General features: G+C 41.1%; 1 protein-coding gene across 1 annotated transcript in view; it reads right to left on the reverse strand.

Annotated features, from left to right (window-relative positions):
- C3H1orf141 (chromosome 3 C1orf141 homolog) overlaps positions 1-16,275 on the reverse strand; it is a 48,701-nt gene extending 32,426 nt beyond the window's left edge. The window contains exons 1-3 of the mRNA XM_052175816.1: positions 16,201-16,275; positions 9,412-9,563; positions 4,762-4,868 (exon numbers count right to left, since the gene is read on the reverse strand). Coding sequence (XP_052031776.1) covers positions 4,762-4,868; positions 9,412-9,563; positions 16,201-16,275 — 334 coding nt within the window. The remainder of the gene's footprint in view (positions 1-4,761; positions 4,869-9,411; positions 9,564-16,200) is intronic.
- Between the last annotated feature and the right edge of the window lie 565 nt (positions 16,276-16,840).

The raw sequence follows: 16,840 nt of genomic DNA on the forward strand, positions 1-16,840 counted from the left end.
TGCTTTATAACTGTAATTTTGCTACTGTTGTAAATCGTAGTGTAAACACCTGTTGTGCTTTCTGCTAGTCTTAGGTGACCCGAGAAAGGGTCACTGGACTCCTAAGGGGTGGGTCACAGGTTGAGACGCACTGCACTAGAGGAAGCTGGTTGGCAGGCAATGCAGATTATGAAGCTGCTAAAGCTCATCCCATGATAACATTCATTCCCATGCTTGACTGGTCTGAGTCTGATCCTCCAGGGTTCTGCTTCTGTCCTAGAAGCAGGCTGTTTGTCCTGGTTTGATTTGTTGCGGTGATAAAAGGCTGACCAAATGCAACTTGAGGAGGAAGGGGTTAATTTGCCTTACACTTCCAGGTCACCGTCCATCATTGAAAAGGTCAGGGCCATCACTGAAAAGGTCAGGGCAGGAACTCAAGCAGGAAGCATGGGAGTGTGCTGCTTGCTAGCTGGCTCACGGGCTTATGCTTAGGACCAACTACCTGCTTAAGAACAGTGCTGCCTACAGCAGGCTGGGCCCTTCTGCATCAGTCAGCAATCAAGCCAACACAGACATATCCACATGAAACCAGTCTGATCTAAGCAGTTTCTGAACTGAGGCTTCTCTCAGATGACTGTGTCAAGTTGACAATTAAGGCTAACCAAGACGCTGGAGAATTACTGAATCTGGATAGGACAACAGGACAAGAAATGAGAGGAGCAATATTGCTTCCGGCCTACTTGCTGAGACCAATTGTTAAGTAACTGCATGAGACTAATTTTGGAAAGATGCTCTGATTAACTACAATAAACTGTGGGTTACAGGACTGGGGCTATTTGAAGTCATATAAAAAACATCTTCCAGATATATAGTTTATCTTCACAATGACCCAAAGACTGACCATAGTGAAAAAATATTTTACACAATCAAGATCAAGACCTATGCCAGGATTGGCAACTCAACTTTTACTCAAGTGCCAAAGTGAAGAGTTAAAATACATGCTGATGTATGTTGACACTTTTTAAAGGTTGGTTTAACTTTCAAGATTCAAATCCTTGCTCTTTGATTTCTATAGTGACATATCCGACCTTCCCCAATCAGGGGACAGCAGAGATAAATCCATATGATTTTACTTGGCAAAAATACATTTTGGGTAGTTTCTTCATCCTTTGTGAGTGTTCATAGACTTCCAGGGCCTTCCAAATCATACTTAGAAATATTAAAACTAGTTCTGATACTTATGAGGATCTATTGTGACTGAAAGGAGGACTGCTTGCCTTGAGATTAGCACATCTCCCTTGCTAAAACAAGTGTCTTTTCACAGACTACATTGGTCTGGTAAAGGGTAGACTATGATGTCTACCCTTCACCACATCCTATGCCACAAGTCAACGAGACACTAGCAGAATGACTCCTGCCATTGTAAAAGTAGCTTACTATTCTGTGCCCATGAACAGCCCCAGGGGCTAGGAAGACTCATGGGATAGGTGTCCCAGAAAGCCAATCTGACTTGCAGGTATGATGACTGACACCGGTTGTCAACTTTCAGGATTGAGAATCACATGGAATATGAGCCTCTAGGTACACTGTGTGGAATTGTCTAGATGAGGTTAATTGAGGTGGGAATACCCACTGTAAGAACGGGCGTCACCAACCAGTCCCTGGGCTGGGATCCTGAACTGTATATATACATGGAGGGAAGGGGCATCCTAAGCTTGTGTTCATCTCCCTCAGCTCCTGTCTACAGAGACAACATGACTTACACTCTCATCACCACAGCACCTCTGCTGTGATGGATTGTAAGCCTGGAACTGTGTGCTAACGTAAACCGTTCCTTTCTTAAGTTGTTTCTGCCAGAATATTTTATCATAGCAGTGAAAAATGTAACTACATTACTGGGTTTAAAAAGAAAAAAAAAAGGGACATTTCCCACACACTGGCTTCTGAGAGCAAATCACATCAGATCATTTGTTCCCTGATGGCTGGCTACCTCTGTGACTGCTCCTGATGCTACTCACTCCGGGACTCTTACACAGAAGTTAAGCATCTGACTTGATTTATGGTAAAAGCCTGTTGGGGCTATTGGACAGAAATCAGGTCAAGTTAGGAGAGCGATCCTAGGAAATGGGCTGTAGTAGATAATTTGTTACTGACATATAACCATAAACAATGTAAAGGAATGCTGTTTCAACTTGACAGGCAAAGCTTAGTTGGCTGAACACAAAGTTAAAGCAGCTGATGAAACTGCCTCTGACATCAAGGACGAGGGGAACCTTCATGATGACCTGCTCTCTGTGCCTCCTGGCTCCCGAGCCTTCTTGGCCTCAGCAACTTTCCTGCTTTCCCATGGATTCTGCGCCTCTGCATATCTGTCTGCTGGTGTAACTGGGCTCTGACTTACACAGTTTCCCTTGCTGATCAGATGCTGAGCTAACTACTCTATGCCCGGTGCCGTATTTTGTGTGAGACCATTATGAGTTATTATTAGCAGTAGGAAAGAATAGGAGTCAGATGTGGTTACTTTATATTCTAGTGTGAGAACATATTTGTACTCCATATCATGCATTGAAAGCAGTCCAGCCACGCACACTGCTAGTGCTCTGTTTGTTCTGTGTTAACCTTTAATGTACATATAACCTGGATGGTGACTCAGAAAAAAAAATGCAGGACTTAGAAGCCTTAGGTGTAGTATATAAGCTTCTCACTACACAGAGAACTGATAATGAAGGAAAGGTGCAGGGAGAGATAAGAAAAGTACTAACAACATGAATCTCATGGACAGGCTGGCTTCCCAACCCAAGCCCAAGACAAAACTTTGAAATGATTAATAGCCTCTGTCCCCATTCCCCAGACAATATACTAGCAGGAGCCGGCTTGAGACAGATTCCCCGTGGCTTCCAATATTGCTGACTCTCTACATAAAATGAACTTTCAAGATTTAAATCATTGCTCTTTGGTTTCTATAGTGACAGATAAAAAGACTGGTGTTCTGGTTAGACATTTGATAGGCATTCACAGCCCACATCTGTGTTTGACCAAACATCCTTAGTAAAACTTTTCCGAATGTGTTAGCTTAGCCAACCACAAGATTCCACCATCCCTCAAGGAAGGAATTTATCAGATAACATGTGAAAACCTTAGCTGAGATTCTCTTACTTGGCTGAAACCTCCCCACGGGACATTTCCAGCAACAACAGTCAGAAAATGCCTTAGTTTACAACTTTGTTTTGTTCCTTAGGTATGGTAACATTAACAATTTCAACATTGGAGCATGTTATTTGGGGCAATCTGAATCCACGTTCTTAAACTATGGTGATTCATAGTTGGGTAGGAAAATAAACCATGTTTTAAATTTCTTTTGAGTAAGAGGTGTGTTTGGTGTCAACAGTCCCAAAAGCTTAAAGTGGAGAGTTTTAAAATGGAGGGAATGATCAATGAACTGAGCCTGGGGAAGATGAAAATGGAAATGAAAAATGTTGTTTGGATTTAGCAGTAACACCAGGCCCCTGGCAATCCTGTTCGGTGAAGTTTAAGGAGAATCGTGAGGGAGGGATCCTGCCACATGTGTCTGTGCATCTTTAGAAAACTTACAGCACACAACACAGACGTAAGGCAATATGGGGCTGAGTGTAGACAGAAGCTTTAGTCAAGGAGGCTGATGACAACGTGATCACCTAGTTGGATATGACAGAAAAACAGAAGTAACAGTCGATGCTCATCTTCTCAGAACATCTATGAAATGTGGGGTCTCCAACCACAGAGTCCTAAAGTTTCTAATCCTGTAACTATGTTTCTATTAAAGAAACGATTCATAATTAACTTTTATTTTAAAATTCAAGGTAAGTGTTAGGGAGGAGTTAAAAGGAAAGCTGCCGTTTCCTTGTAGTTGAAGAAGCTGATTCTGTGGAAGTATTTCCTCTAGGCGTGACCATTGGCCATCATGACTCAGCAAGTGCTGTGGTGACACAAGGGAAATCTTGACCTCTGTGTATAAGGAAATGAGGACACTATGTTGAGGGGCAGGCCTATGGCAGAAAGCTGTTAACATTCCTTCCTAGGAGAGGGCAGAACCACTGCGCTCTCTGGTGAGATTCCAGTCACCACCCTCTTCCCTCCTCTCATCCCTGTCCCAAGACACACATGGTCTGGGAAAAATGGATACCAGCAAATACAGAAGTAGGAAGGTTGACAGGGTTAGGGTTCTTCAATAGTGTAGCTTCTGGGGGAGGGGCTTCCTGGGAGTGCCCTGGCAATAGTCACCGTGCTCCTATAAGTAGCCCCTCACCCATGCATGTCTGTGGAAATAATCTGAGTGAAATTTTCATTCATCAGGCTAGACTTGGATGGAATCTTTCTTCTTGGTCTGTTGGTGCTCTGTCTGGGGTGAATTGCTATTCCTTCATGTCTCCCCAGGAAAGAAATGAAAATATCAACATAAAAATATATTCATAAAAATGTATTTGTGAACCAGGTGTGACAGTGTATGCTTGGAGTCTCAGTTGAAAGAATGAGCTGGAGGGATAATCAGCCTGAGCAATACAGTAAGATTACATCTAAATATAGTGTGTGTGTGTGTGTGTGTGTGTGTGTGTGTGTGTTTGTGTGTGTGTGTTCGTGTTGAGGGTATATACAGTGAATTATAAAAAAATTATTTGTTATGCAAATTATTTCAACAGAAATACAAAATTGTTAAGATACTAGAAGGATGGAGTGATTAATTAATAAATTACTACTTAATAGTGCTCATTCATAAATAAAAGAAATATATTTCACAGAGATTACCGATTAATTTACTTTCTTCATAGTTTATTGTTCCAAGAATAGGTGGTCTTAAATCTGACGCTTCAAAATCACTTCTGGGATTAGGCTTATATTTGAAAGACACAGGCCTGGAAGAAATGAAAGTTATTCTAAATCAAAATAATCAGAAAATTTACAAAACAGATTTAAAACACAAATTTGGAGAAATATAAACACTCCCATTTTGCAGATTGAAGGCAGAAGACTGAGACTGACTACAAAAGGAACCAGAAGCATTGCTGATAGCTGGGTGGTGTTACCAGGATAGTGATCCATGCGCTTGGGATGCCAGTATTCACAAGCTGACCAGAACACACATCAGAACTTGGTTCCATGAGAGATTTGGGGCAGATTTGAATGGAAAGTGGTGATAAATGAACTCAGGGACAGTTCATATTATCAGATAGGATGACAGCATCTATGTAGTACATGGAGAACCTCACTGTAACTCTTTTTTCTAGGTATTGCAACTATCCCAGAAGGAGTCAAGATAGTCTAAGGAGGGAAATTTGTACCAGACTCCTTGAAATGATGGACTCCAAGAAATTGAAATTTCTCAAAAAGTCCCACCCGGAGCAAAGGAGAGGGCTTAAGCCTAGTGCCAACCAGAGGAGGAACTGGTTTCTGAGAAAGAGACTTTGTCCAGTCCATCTTTCAGGGCTCTCTGGAGCTGAGGCAGTAAAGATGGGCATGACCACACCTTGACAATGGTTGCTTAGCAATGTACACTTCTTGTCGTCTACTTAAATCCCATTTCTGGACCCTGAAAGTCTGTGTGTGAGTGTATGTGTGTGTGTGTGTGTGTGTGTGTGTGTGTGTGTGTGTGTGTTGGGAAGAACTGCCCCTGGACCTATTTATTTGTTTTCCCACTTAGTCTGGTCACAGTGAATAACTCTGGCTTTCTCCATCTTTTACTGTAACTTCTTTGTATGGTGTATTATGGATGAGTGACTGAGCCTAACTTGTTAAGGTTCTTGGGACTGAGTTCTGACCCTAACCACCCTGGGAACAACATGGCAGTTCATTTAGGTGCCAGCTTGACTGGATACAGAATTACCTAAAGAACTGGCAAATAATTCTTTCTGCATAGGTCTGTAGAGTGAGTAGTGTTTCTAGACCAGGTAGGTGCAAGAGTTACTGGACCGAAGGGGATCTGTCTGCAGAAGGGTGAGTACCATCCAATCCCTTGGGAGTCTAATAGAACAAGTTCAGCTTCCACTTTTCCCTGAAGAACACATTCTGCCCATTCTTGGATACCAGGATTCCAGATTCTTTGACCTTTGGGCTCCAAGACAAAAGTTCTCCCACCTTCCTCCAGGTTCTCAGGCCTTCAACCTCAGAGTGAAAATTGGATCACCAACCTCCCTTATATGCTCCTGTGGAGATGGTTTTTTCTGAGAAATGCTGATTGAAGCTTGCCTTTACAAGTCAAACTCTCACCCAACCTTTGAACAAGTTAATGTGTGATTTGAGATCATTTATAACAATGCAACTCATCCTGTTACATACTCGACCTGTGCGAAGTTGATCAACCACAGAAGGAAAACCAAAAGCACTGCAACCCATCTTCCTAAGCTTTGGACTCCCCCAGAGCATCTCGAACCCTGTTCTTTCATCATCATCTGGCCTTGATTCAGAGCAAAGGTTGTGTGTTAGATGTGGTGACTAGACCCAGGACCATTAACTGAAGCAATGGAATGTTGAAAGCAATGTCTCAGCCTCCTCCAAATGTTGAAAACAACATGTGGCTATAGACTGGTAGTACTTGATAGTATCTGCTCTTGTCTTTGTGTGTTCTTCCGAGCCAATGGGTAAATGACACCAAGGGTTCCGTTCTTTTATGTGGTGACATGACACCATGCCAGTTTCCCAAGGGTTCCAGCCGGTAGAGGGCCTATGTGGGGCTTGCCAGTCTCAATAATTTAGGACCAATTCTCCTAATTAGACCCCTCTTAACTCTCTCCTTTACCCACAGAGTATCTCGATTTCTGAGATGTGCCCCACCTAGTCAGAGTGGAGTTAAGATCTATTTATATAGTATTGAATTTGTGTTAGTTTTCTATTACCAGGAAAAAAAGAGATTAAAAAAAAGAAAAGTTTTATTTTGGCTCATAGCATTTTAAGTTTCAGTCCATGACTTACTGACTGAATTACTTTTGGACTTAATAGTAAAGCAGTTTATCACGGTAGGATTATGTGTCAGAATAAAACTGCTTGCATCATGATATCATAGTCCAGCACTTCTGAGGTTAACTCAGGAGGATTACAGTGAGTTTCCTCCTGAGTTATATAAAATTCCAGGACAGCCTGGGCTACAGTGAGAATTCATCCTGAAAGGCAGGGGTGGGAGATACTTTCTCAGGTCTCTCAGTGACCTAAGGCCCTCTCCAAAGGCCCTTCTTTCAAAGGGTTCTACCAACTTCTAATACATCTTCTATGGAAACCAAGATTAACTTTACCTCTGGCTGAAAACTTCAGTCCAGCTACTTGAGAGTGGAAGGTGAAGGCAAAGTTAATCTAAGTGAGAAAGGCCTAAAGGTACTTATTTTGAAGATTCAGACCAAATAAATGGTTTTACCTCAAACTCTTGATGCACCTGCTTCTGCCTTTCAGATGCTCAGATTATAGGTACCAGGTCACAAACTCCCTTTTCTTAACTTAAAATTCCACAATGAAAACATTTTGATGTTTTGTTAAATCTCAGATAAAAAAAAGTCTGAGAGAGCAATATTTGTATTGTAGAATGCAGACAAGGAGAACAATGGTTCAAACAGTGTAACTTTAGATTCGGACATGCTCATCCACCTGACTTCTACCTGACTTTGCAAGACTAATGTACAGGACTCTAAAACAACCCCAACACACCCCAGCTTTTCTCAATGTAACCCCCCATTATCCCTAACTTTGTTCTCACTTAAGTATAAAGTGCCACAGTTACACTGTACCTAGGTACCAAGCTCAAAGGCTCAGTCATCCTGTTGGGCATGATTTCAATAAAAAAATACAAGCACCTGGGTCTGAGAAATAGCTCAGTGGTTAAGAGTGTATGCTACTTTCCCAAGGGACCCTGGTTCAGTTCCCGCACCCCCAGCAGGTGGCTCACCACTGTTTGTAATTCCAGCTCTCGGGCATCTCATGCCCTCTTATGGCCTCTGTGGGTATCTGAACTCATGTGGACACAAAACCCTCCACATATGTGTAGTCAAAAACACAATGAAAAATTTTAAATTCGAGAATACAAACATTGAAACAGAGTGCTGTCCCTAATCCACCTTCTGCCTCTTGTGTGTGTGTGTGTGTGTGTGTGTGTGTGTGTGTATGTGACCTTGGATGCATTACTGAACATCATCAGGACACAGTGTTTCACACATTGGTTTCTTTCACTGAGTAAATGAAAAGGTTACAATTTCCACACATTATAACTCATGGTTAAGATAATTACAATTTTAATTTTTAAAGAAAGTCCTTTTGAGTTAGGAGGTGGTGGCATATACCTTTAATCTCAGTACTCAGGATTAAGAGGACAGGCCAAGGTCTGTGAGTTCAAGACCAGCCTAGTCTACAGTGAGTCCCAGAACAGCAAAGGCTACACAGAGAAATCCTCTAAACACACACACACACACACACACACACACACACACACACACACACACACACAAAAGAAGGGGAAAGAAAAAAGAATGCATGAATGAAAAGAAAGACTTTTCATGCTACTCTGCCACACATTTGGACTCTCCTCTGTGTCTATGACATCAGTGACTCGTTATGGCACATCCAGATACTCCACCCCAAATAGGCAGGGACTGTCTCTGAGTTACACCCCCCAGTTCAAAGCCTCTTCCTAAGAAACTACTGAGAACGATTTTAGGCAGAATTTTTTTAAAAAGTCTAAAATTTTATATAAAATTTAACATTAAATGAGAGTAGTAGAATTGATTTTAAGAAACGTCTTTCTTTTCATTCATTTTTCTTTCTTTTTTTCCTTTCTTTCTTTTTCTTTCTTTCTTTGTGTTTGTTTTTAGAGGATTTCTCTGTGTAGCCTTTGCTGTTCTGGGATTCACTCTGTAGGCCAGGCTAGTCTTGGACTCACAGAGATTGACCTGTCTTCTTTCTCCTGAGTACTGGAATTAAAGGTCTATGCCACCACCTCCTAATTCAAAAAGTCTTTCTTTAAAAATTAGAATTGTAAGCAGAGGCAGGTGGATTTCTGAGTTCAAGGCCAGCTTGGTCTGCAGAGTGAGTTCCAGGACAGCCAGGGCTATACAGAGAAACCCTGTCTTGAAAAAACAAAACAAAACAAAAAAAAATAGAATTGTAATTATCATCAATACTTGCAAAATATTGTAATAATTAATTTCTAAACAGGAATATTCAGAATATTAATCTAGTATATCTTAACCCACAAACATGTCATAAGATGTTAATTTTTTTTTTGAGACAGGGTCTCATTTTGTAGTTCTGGCTGGATTGAGACTTGCTATGTGTACCAAGTTGGTCTCAAACTCACAGAGATGCCCTGCCTCTGCCTTCCAAGTACTGGGATTAAAGGCATGTACCACTATGCTGAGCTAGTTTTAATTTCTTATATTATCAAATAACCTAAAGTAAGTACAGGTAAATTATAATAGTTACTTTTTTGAGTTCTTAAGATCTTGTGGTTTATCTTCTATGATCTTTGCTACTGTCTTAGATGCAGATGGGGTGATTGTGTCTCCAAATTCTGCATGAAGGTCAAAGAGCAGGGGTGTAATCAAAGGCTTTTTTTTTTCTCGATGGTTGGTATTCTGCAGTGAAGTCAAAATGAAAAAGTAAGGACTCTTTCTACAAGCAGATTCTGTATATTAAGGACAAAAATTAATCATTCTCTCTCTCTCTCTCTCTCTCTCTCTCTCTCTCTCTCTACACACACACACACACACACACAGAGAGAGAGAGAGAGAGAGAGAGAGAGAGAGAGAGAGAGAGAGAGAGAATTTGTATGTAAGGTAATAATGAAAAATAGAAATTAAAGACCAAAACCATTATGAATTAAAACTTGAATCCTTGGGCTGTGTGACCTTTCCCCATCTATTTAATAAAGGAAATAAACTTATAACCATTCAGGTGCCCTTCTATCTAAAATTTTTTAATTTAAGGACAGACCTATATAGTTGCTGGAGAGTCATTTCCTCTGAATTGAAACCTTCTTGTATGGGGGCGGAGGGTGGGTGGGTGGGTGGGGAAGAGTGAAGGTCATAAGACAGGAAGTTCATGAAACTTATAAGACTTATAAAGTTGAGAAAGTTAAAGATTTCCAAAGTCCCTCCCCAAGTTATAGAGTAGTCACCTAACCAACTGATGGGAAAGGGGAGATTCTTTCATGGAGCGACGTGTAAGTTGGGAAGGGGACCCCAGGGATGCAAGGATTTCCTACAGGTGCTAGGACAGAAGAGAAAATACTGACTGGGTGTATCTATACAAAGCTTCACTAATACCTTAGTCACAAAAATTAAGGTTTTTAACTTTCAATGAACCTGTTGAACTAGTGACAGATAATGAATGTTTAGCTAGATACTCTTAATGGATATGCATGCAACATTCTCTGTTGTAAACTTCTTATTCAATTTATGATTTGAATTTATGTTTCAACTTCTAGTGAACTTTGCACGAAAAGGGGGGGATGGTTGGATTAGACCATGTGATCTATTCTCCTAAAAAAGGTACCAAAAGACTAAGAAAGATTACATTGGCATATATAGCAATTGGAAGTAAAAGCATTGGTAGTAGGGAATTCAGAACGAGGGCATTGTTACATCAAAGATGGAGGAAAGAACAAGATTGAGAGATCATTGAGAATTTTTAAAAACAGAAACAAAGAACTTTTTAGAAGAACTTTCTTAGAGAACTTTCATAGAAAACCTTTTAGAGAGAACTTAGAAATAAAGATTAAAATCACTTTTCAAAGTTTCTCTCTTTTCTTCCTGTGACTTCAACTAGCAGGCTAGACATTAGAGCTGGGCAGTTCCTACTTCAGTTAAACCCCAGCTAAGGTACCCAAGGCTACTTTCCTTAATCTTCTGCTGAGGTGCTAACCACCTGTACTGGCTAGTTTTGTGTGTCAACTTGACACAGGCTGGAGTTATCACAGAGAAAGAAGCTTCAGTTGGGGAAGTGCCTTCATGAGATCCAGCTTTGGGGCATTTTCTCAATTAGTGATCAAGTGGGGAGGGCCCCTTGTGGGTGGTACCACCTTTGGTCTGGTGCTCTTGGGTTCTATAAGAGAACAGGCTGAGCAAGCCAGTAAGGAACATCCTCCATGGCCTCTGCATCAGCTCCTGCTTCCTGACCTGCTTGAGTTCCAGTCCTGACTTCCTTTAGTGATGAACAGCAGCATGGAAGTGTAAGCTCAATAAACCCTTTCCTCCCCAACTTGCTTCTTGGTCATGATTTTGTGCAGGAATAGAAACCCTGACTAAGACAAATTGGTACAGTATAGTGGGGTATTCCTGTGACAACCTGACCATGTTTTGGGGAGGACTGTGGAAGGACTTTGGAACTTTGAGCTAGAAGAGCCATTAGAATATTAAGAGCTCGGTGGAAAGTTCTGTGGGAGCTTGGAAGACAATGTTAAGAACAGTTCAAAAGATGGAGGCCTGGCTTGTGAAATTTCAGAGGGAAGATTAAAGACTCTTACAGTGGCCATGTTTTGATTGTGAAGATTCTGTGGTTTTGGTTAGCTGGGGCTGAAGAATCAGCTGTGAGTAACAAGATACCAGAACCACTAAAGCAAACCTTTGTTTTACTGGGACTATTGATGCTGATTAGTTGGAGCTAAGAAATTAGCGGTGATTAAGAAGAGACCAGCATCATTGAGATGAAATCTTCTTGGAAGTGTTTTTTCTGAGAGCACAGAGAGTGTGTTCCAGAGATAGCCACAGTTGTATTTTGTGTTGTGGCTGGACTTGGTACTGTGTAAGAGTCACCCAGGTGGTACTGGCTTTGAAGGCATGAAGGGGTCATGAAGAGCAGCTGGGGCTCTTGGCACAGTGAGAGGCCACAGAAGGCCATTGGTGAAGGTGCAGCCTCAGTTGCAATTGATGGCCCAGGACTTGAAGGGGTCATGCATAGGAGCAGAGGCTTGTCACCATAAAGAAAGCCTATGAGAGGCTATTGGTGAAGCCTAGTTACAGTAGAAGTCAGCAGTGTTTTGGAGATGCCAGTGCCATGAGATGACCACCAAGAACAGAAGCAGCAGTGGAGTACAGGCAGCTGGAGCCTAGAAGACAAGCTGTGCGCTACAAAGGGCAGAGTTGGATAAGTGACCCACACCCTTGGAGGAGCCCGGAAGATTGTGAGTTGATTCCCAGACATTGAACCACTGGAGTTTGAGTTTTGTTTTTGCTTGTGACTGTGCCCTGATATGTTCCCTTCTTGAAGGAAGAAAGTATTTTAGTGGAGCCCACAGTTAAGAGACTTTGTATTTTTAAAAGACTTTGAATTTTAAAGATATTGGACATTTTAAGATGATTGAACTTTATGTAAAGACTGTGGGACTTTTAAAGTAATTTAGATCTTGGGGATGAATAAGAAAATAAGGGTTGAGGCTTAATAGTGTTGTATTTGTGTGTCGAGTTGACAAGGAGTCGATTGTACTGGCTAGTTTTGTGTGTCAACTTGACACAGGCTGGAGTTATCACGGAGAGAGGAGCTTCAGTTGGGGAAGTACCTCCATGGGATCCAGCTGTGGGGCATTTTCTCAATTAGTGATCAAGTGGGGAGGGCCCCTTGTGGGTGGTACCACCTTTGGTCTGGTGCTCTTGGGCTCTATAAGAGAGCAGACTAAGCAAGCCAGTAAGAAACATCCCTCCATGGCCTCTGTATCATCTCCTGCTTCCTGACCTGCTTGAGTTCCAGTTCTGACTTCCTTTAGTGATGAACAGCAGCGTGGAAGTGTAAGCTCAATAAACTCTTTCCTCCCCAACTTGCTTCTTGGTCATGATGTTTGTGCAGGAATAGAAACCCTGACTAAGACACAACCAGACACTTCAGTTTCTTGGCCTTTCTCAGGCAGGTCAGCTACAGCAGCAAAGTGACTTAGACTTAACATAGGTAAATATTTTATTATTAAAACAGCAACACTAAATATCTTGCACAACTAAGTCTTGCCTCAGTTGACACTCTTTCCCCTTACAAAGAAGAACCTCTGGGGCTGGCAGCTTTAATAAATAATAATAAGTTTCTTTGTCATTATTTGGGAGCTGGCAGGTCAGAGACAGTCCAGCAATAACTGAGTGCAGTAGAAGCCGAGAAACTGACTGATAGAGCTACTCAATCATCCTTCAGACAAGGCTGAAGAATGTGAAGAAATCATAGGGATACAGGTTCCTAAAAGACCGCCACCTATAAGACAGTTATCAGCAGCATGAGTGCCTGCATATCAGGGACAGGAAGATAGCAGAGGGTGGAGAGGCAAATGAAGGAAATGTGGATCAGAGAGCCAGTGTTTGATGTCCATTCCACAAAGCTGGATAGGAATGGGTGTCAAATACTGAAATGGGTCTTCAATGGCCTGGGTGAGCTCTATGGAGGGGTGTGAGTTTTTATGAAGAAGAAGAGCTCTGGCAGATCTGAAGGCCTTACACTGACAGATGAGCTGAAATCAGAAGGTTCTACAACACCCAAGAAATGAAAATGGTGATTGTAACTGTCCGAGTTACTTGAAAGCAATGGTGGTAAGATTCTTGTCAAACTGGAGTTCCTGGTGGGAGATGGGGGGATTGCCAGAAATCCAAATAGTGCTTATGAGTCTTTGGAAGGTTTAAAAGTTGAAAGGCAGTTTGCCAGTGTGAAAGGAGTAAAATACAGGGAGGGACCTGGTATTCCCCCCTTCGACTCCTTAATGTGGAGGGTGGAAATAGCCTTTGATAGGACCCAAGGTTACTGGCAAAGAGTGATGGCAGACTCCACATTGAACTGTAGATTTGTTTGTTCCTGAATAATATGCAAAACACTTGTGTTTCAGTGGAAATTGGATTTGAGTGTACTTTGATTTATGAGATTCTCAAAGTACCAGGGGCAATGACCAGCAGTTGATGGATATGGGGATAGAACAGTATGCATAAAAATGATTAAGCTTGCCTGGGTTGGGTAGTTATTTCCCATACAGAGTATGATGTTTGTATTTCTTCACTTCAAGAAACTACACCATGGTGGAGAATGTTCACCCAGTCTGGATCTCTCTGACTAGTTAGGCATCACTGGTGGAGAGGCGAGGCCTCAGTTCGTACTTGGCGCTTCTTATCCTCACCCAGGGAGCCAGCTCAAGGGATGAGAATCCCACGTCAATATATTAGTGCCTTTGGCCCAGTACCCTGGACATCAGTGTGATCTGGCTTCACTGAACCATTGTGGGTGGGAGATGTATGGTGGACGCAGAGTGGTGCAGCACTCCAGGATGAAGAAGACAGATTTCTCCTGGAAGATGGCAGTGGGCTAGGGAAAGTCAGACGAGGTAGTGTTTCTACCACACTGATGTGTTCAGCATTGCCTTTTTGATAAAATAATCACTTCAAGTGATGGAATCTTTTCTCACTGTATTAGACCTTGCTAACTTAAAAAAAAATCCCCCTAGTTTTTAAATCCCAAGACTAGATAGCACTTGCTTGGAATGAATGTTAAAAATGCTTTTTAAAATTATGTAATGCTAATTGTTGAGCATTTTACAGACTTATAAAAACATTGTAGAAGAACAGTAGATATGTCAATGAAAGATTTGAAAGAAGACATTGTGAGCTGAAAAGACACTTCCAGGAACAATAAGGCTGTTAAGGAATGGCCCAGGGGTGTCTCTGAGAACACCAACACCGTGAAGCTACATTGCCAGTACTGCTGATTGTTAGTCTGAGTTGAAGTAGAGTAGACCTTGCTGCTGGAGATATCATATACTTTGGTTGCAGAACGTGGAGAAACCACACTGAGACTGAGCTGGAGATGTCCTTCCTGTTGGATAGCTGTTGGAGCCAGGTGGTTAAAGGACGATAGTACATACTTTAAAAAGAATTTCCAGGGAACATAAATTAACTTGCTCACATGTACTAAAACTCTAGTGTTTGGGAACTATTATCTTTGTTATCTTTTATTCTTGAATTCTGAGTCTTGGCTATTTTAGTATACTTTGTTTCTAAATATTTGTTTTCATATATTTAGTTTACTTTGTTTCTATATAGTACTTGTAATATTTGTAATTTAGTAACAATACCAAATAGTACTTTTCCTTTTTTAAGGTTTTTTTTTTGAGGTTTAATTTTCTACATTACATTTTGATTATATTCTTTCCCATTCTACAACTTCTCCCAGATCTGTCCACCAACATCTTGTCCTTTCGTTAAAACCAAAACCAAAAATAAATAACACGGCACAACAACACACACACAAAACCCCATTGAATTCAGTTGTGTTGAGCAACTACTTCTGAGCATGTAGCCTGCCTTGGAGTACAGTTGTCACACCCAGTGTCACTCTCTAAAGAAAACCCATCTTCCTCTTCCAGCAGCCATTGCTAATGGATTACAGGTTAGGAGTAGGTCTTGTTACTTTTCATATAATTCCTAAAATAACTTTGTATATACTTAACACATTTTTAACAACTATCTATAAGCCAGGCAGTGGTGGTACATGCCTGTAATCCCAGCACTCTGAGAGGCAGAGGCAGGCATATTTCTGAGTTTGAGGCCAGACTGGTCTACAAAGTGAGTTCCAGGACAGCCAGGGCCACACAGAGAAACCCTGTCTTGGAAAAAAAAAACAAAAAACAAAAAACAAAAACAAAAAAAACAAAAAAAACAAAAAAAATCCAAAAATCCAAAGCAAACAAACAAAAAACAAAAACAAAAAACAAAAAACAACTATCTACAGCCATATTTATTGTTTGTGGGAGGTAGTACTTTTTAAGGCAGTTTTGATACTCATGTGACCTAGCATGTGGCAGCCATAATTAATTCTTATCATTACTGTTTTGTTGTTGTTTGTTTGTTTTGTGGTACTGGGAGACTCCAGTATATTAGACCAGCTCTCTATAACTGAATTACTCCCTTGATTAATAGATCTTTTTGTTATCTACTTAGATATGTGGCATTCAACTGATAAGTATTGAATTCTATCAAGTTCATTTATATCTTCATCTTAATGCACCATTGTTTGTTTGTTTGTTTTTCGAGACAGGGTTTCTCTACATAGCCCTGGCTGTCCTGGAACTCACTCTGTAGACCAGGCTGGCTTTGAACTCAGAAATGTGCATACCTCTGCCTCCCAAGTGCTGGGATTAAAAGCAAGCCACACCACTGCCTGGCTTAATGCACCTGCTTAATGCACCACAAAGTAAAAATCTTACCTGAAATGTTAATTTTTTATGAGTACTTTATATTTAGCTTCTACTACACATACCCTTTTCCTGATAGCTTCAAGTATCCTTTCTTTCTCCTCCAGGGCATCGAACTTTTCCAGGATTTTTTCTGTCATCTTTTGTCGACAAATTCCTGTTTGAAATAGAGGGAGAAGAAATATCCAATTCAATTCAGATCAAAACACATAATGATTATTTAGGTATAAGGGGAGAGTTTCTATTACTGCTCCAGGTACATTTCAGAGTTGTGCTAGTCATGAAATCAGTCACAGAATTATAAATGTACTCAACTGGTTTTAAATAGGGAAAACAAATAAACAAACAAACCAAAACCCAGAACTTCAAGCTTGTTCGAGGAAAGCCAGATGTAGCTCCTACTAGAAGTAAGGCTGCTGCATGACTGAACATTCGTTCTCTTCTGTCATGATATAACGTTACTGAAAGGAATTCAAAGAACTCACCTTCATACAGTTAACTGAATTTAAATTGGTCCACTGGTGCACAGCACTCAACAGGCACCTGGAAGCAGTTAATCCGAAAGTCCTCATTTGAGGTCAAAAGGTACATATGAACTGCTCAGACATCAAGATCTGCCCTAATTTATCTCCATTTTCAGATGAGTAAACTCAAGGTCACACAGGACTTTGATCAGCTCAGAGCAAATGCTATCAGGACAGAGGC

The sequence above is a fragment of the Apodemus sylvaticus genome, chromosome 3, assembly GCF_947179515.1.
Source record: "Apodemus sylvaticus chromosome 3, mApoSyl1.1, whole genome shotgun sequence".
NCBI classification, from domain to species: domain Eukaryota; kingdom Metazoa; phylum Chordata; class Mammalia; order Rodentia; family Muridae; genus Apodemus; species Apodemus sylvaticus.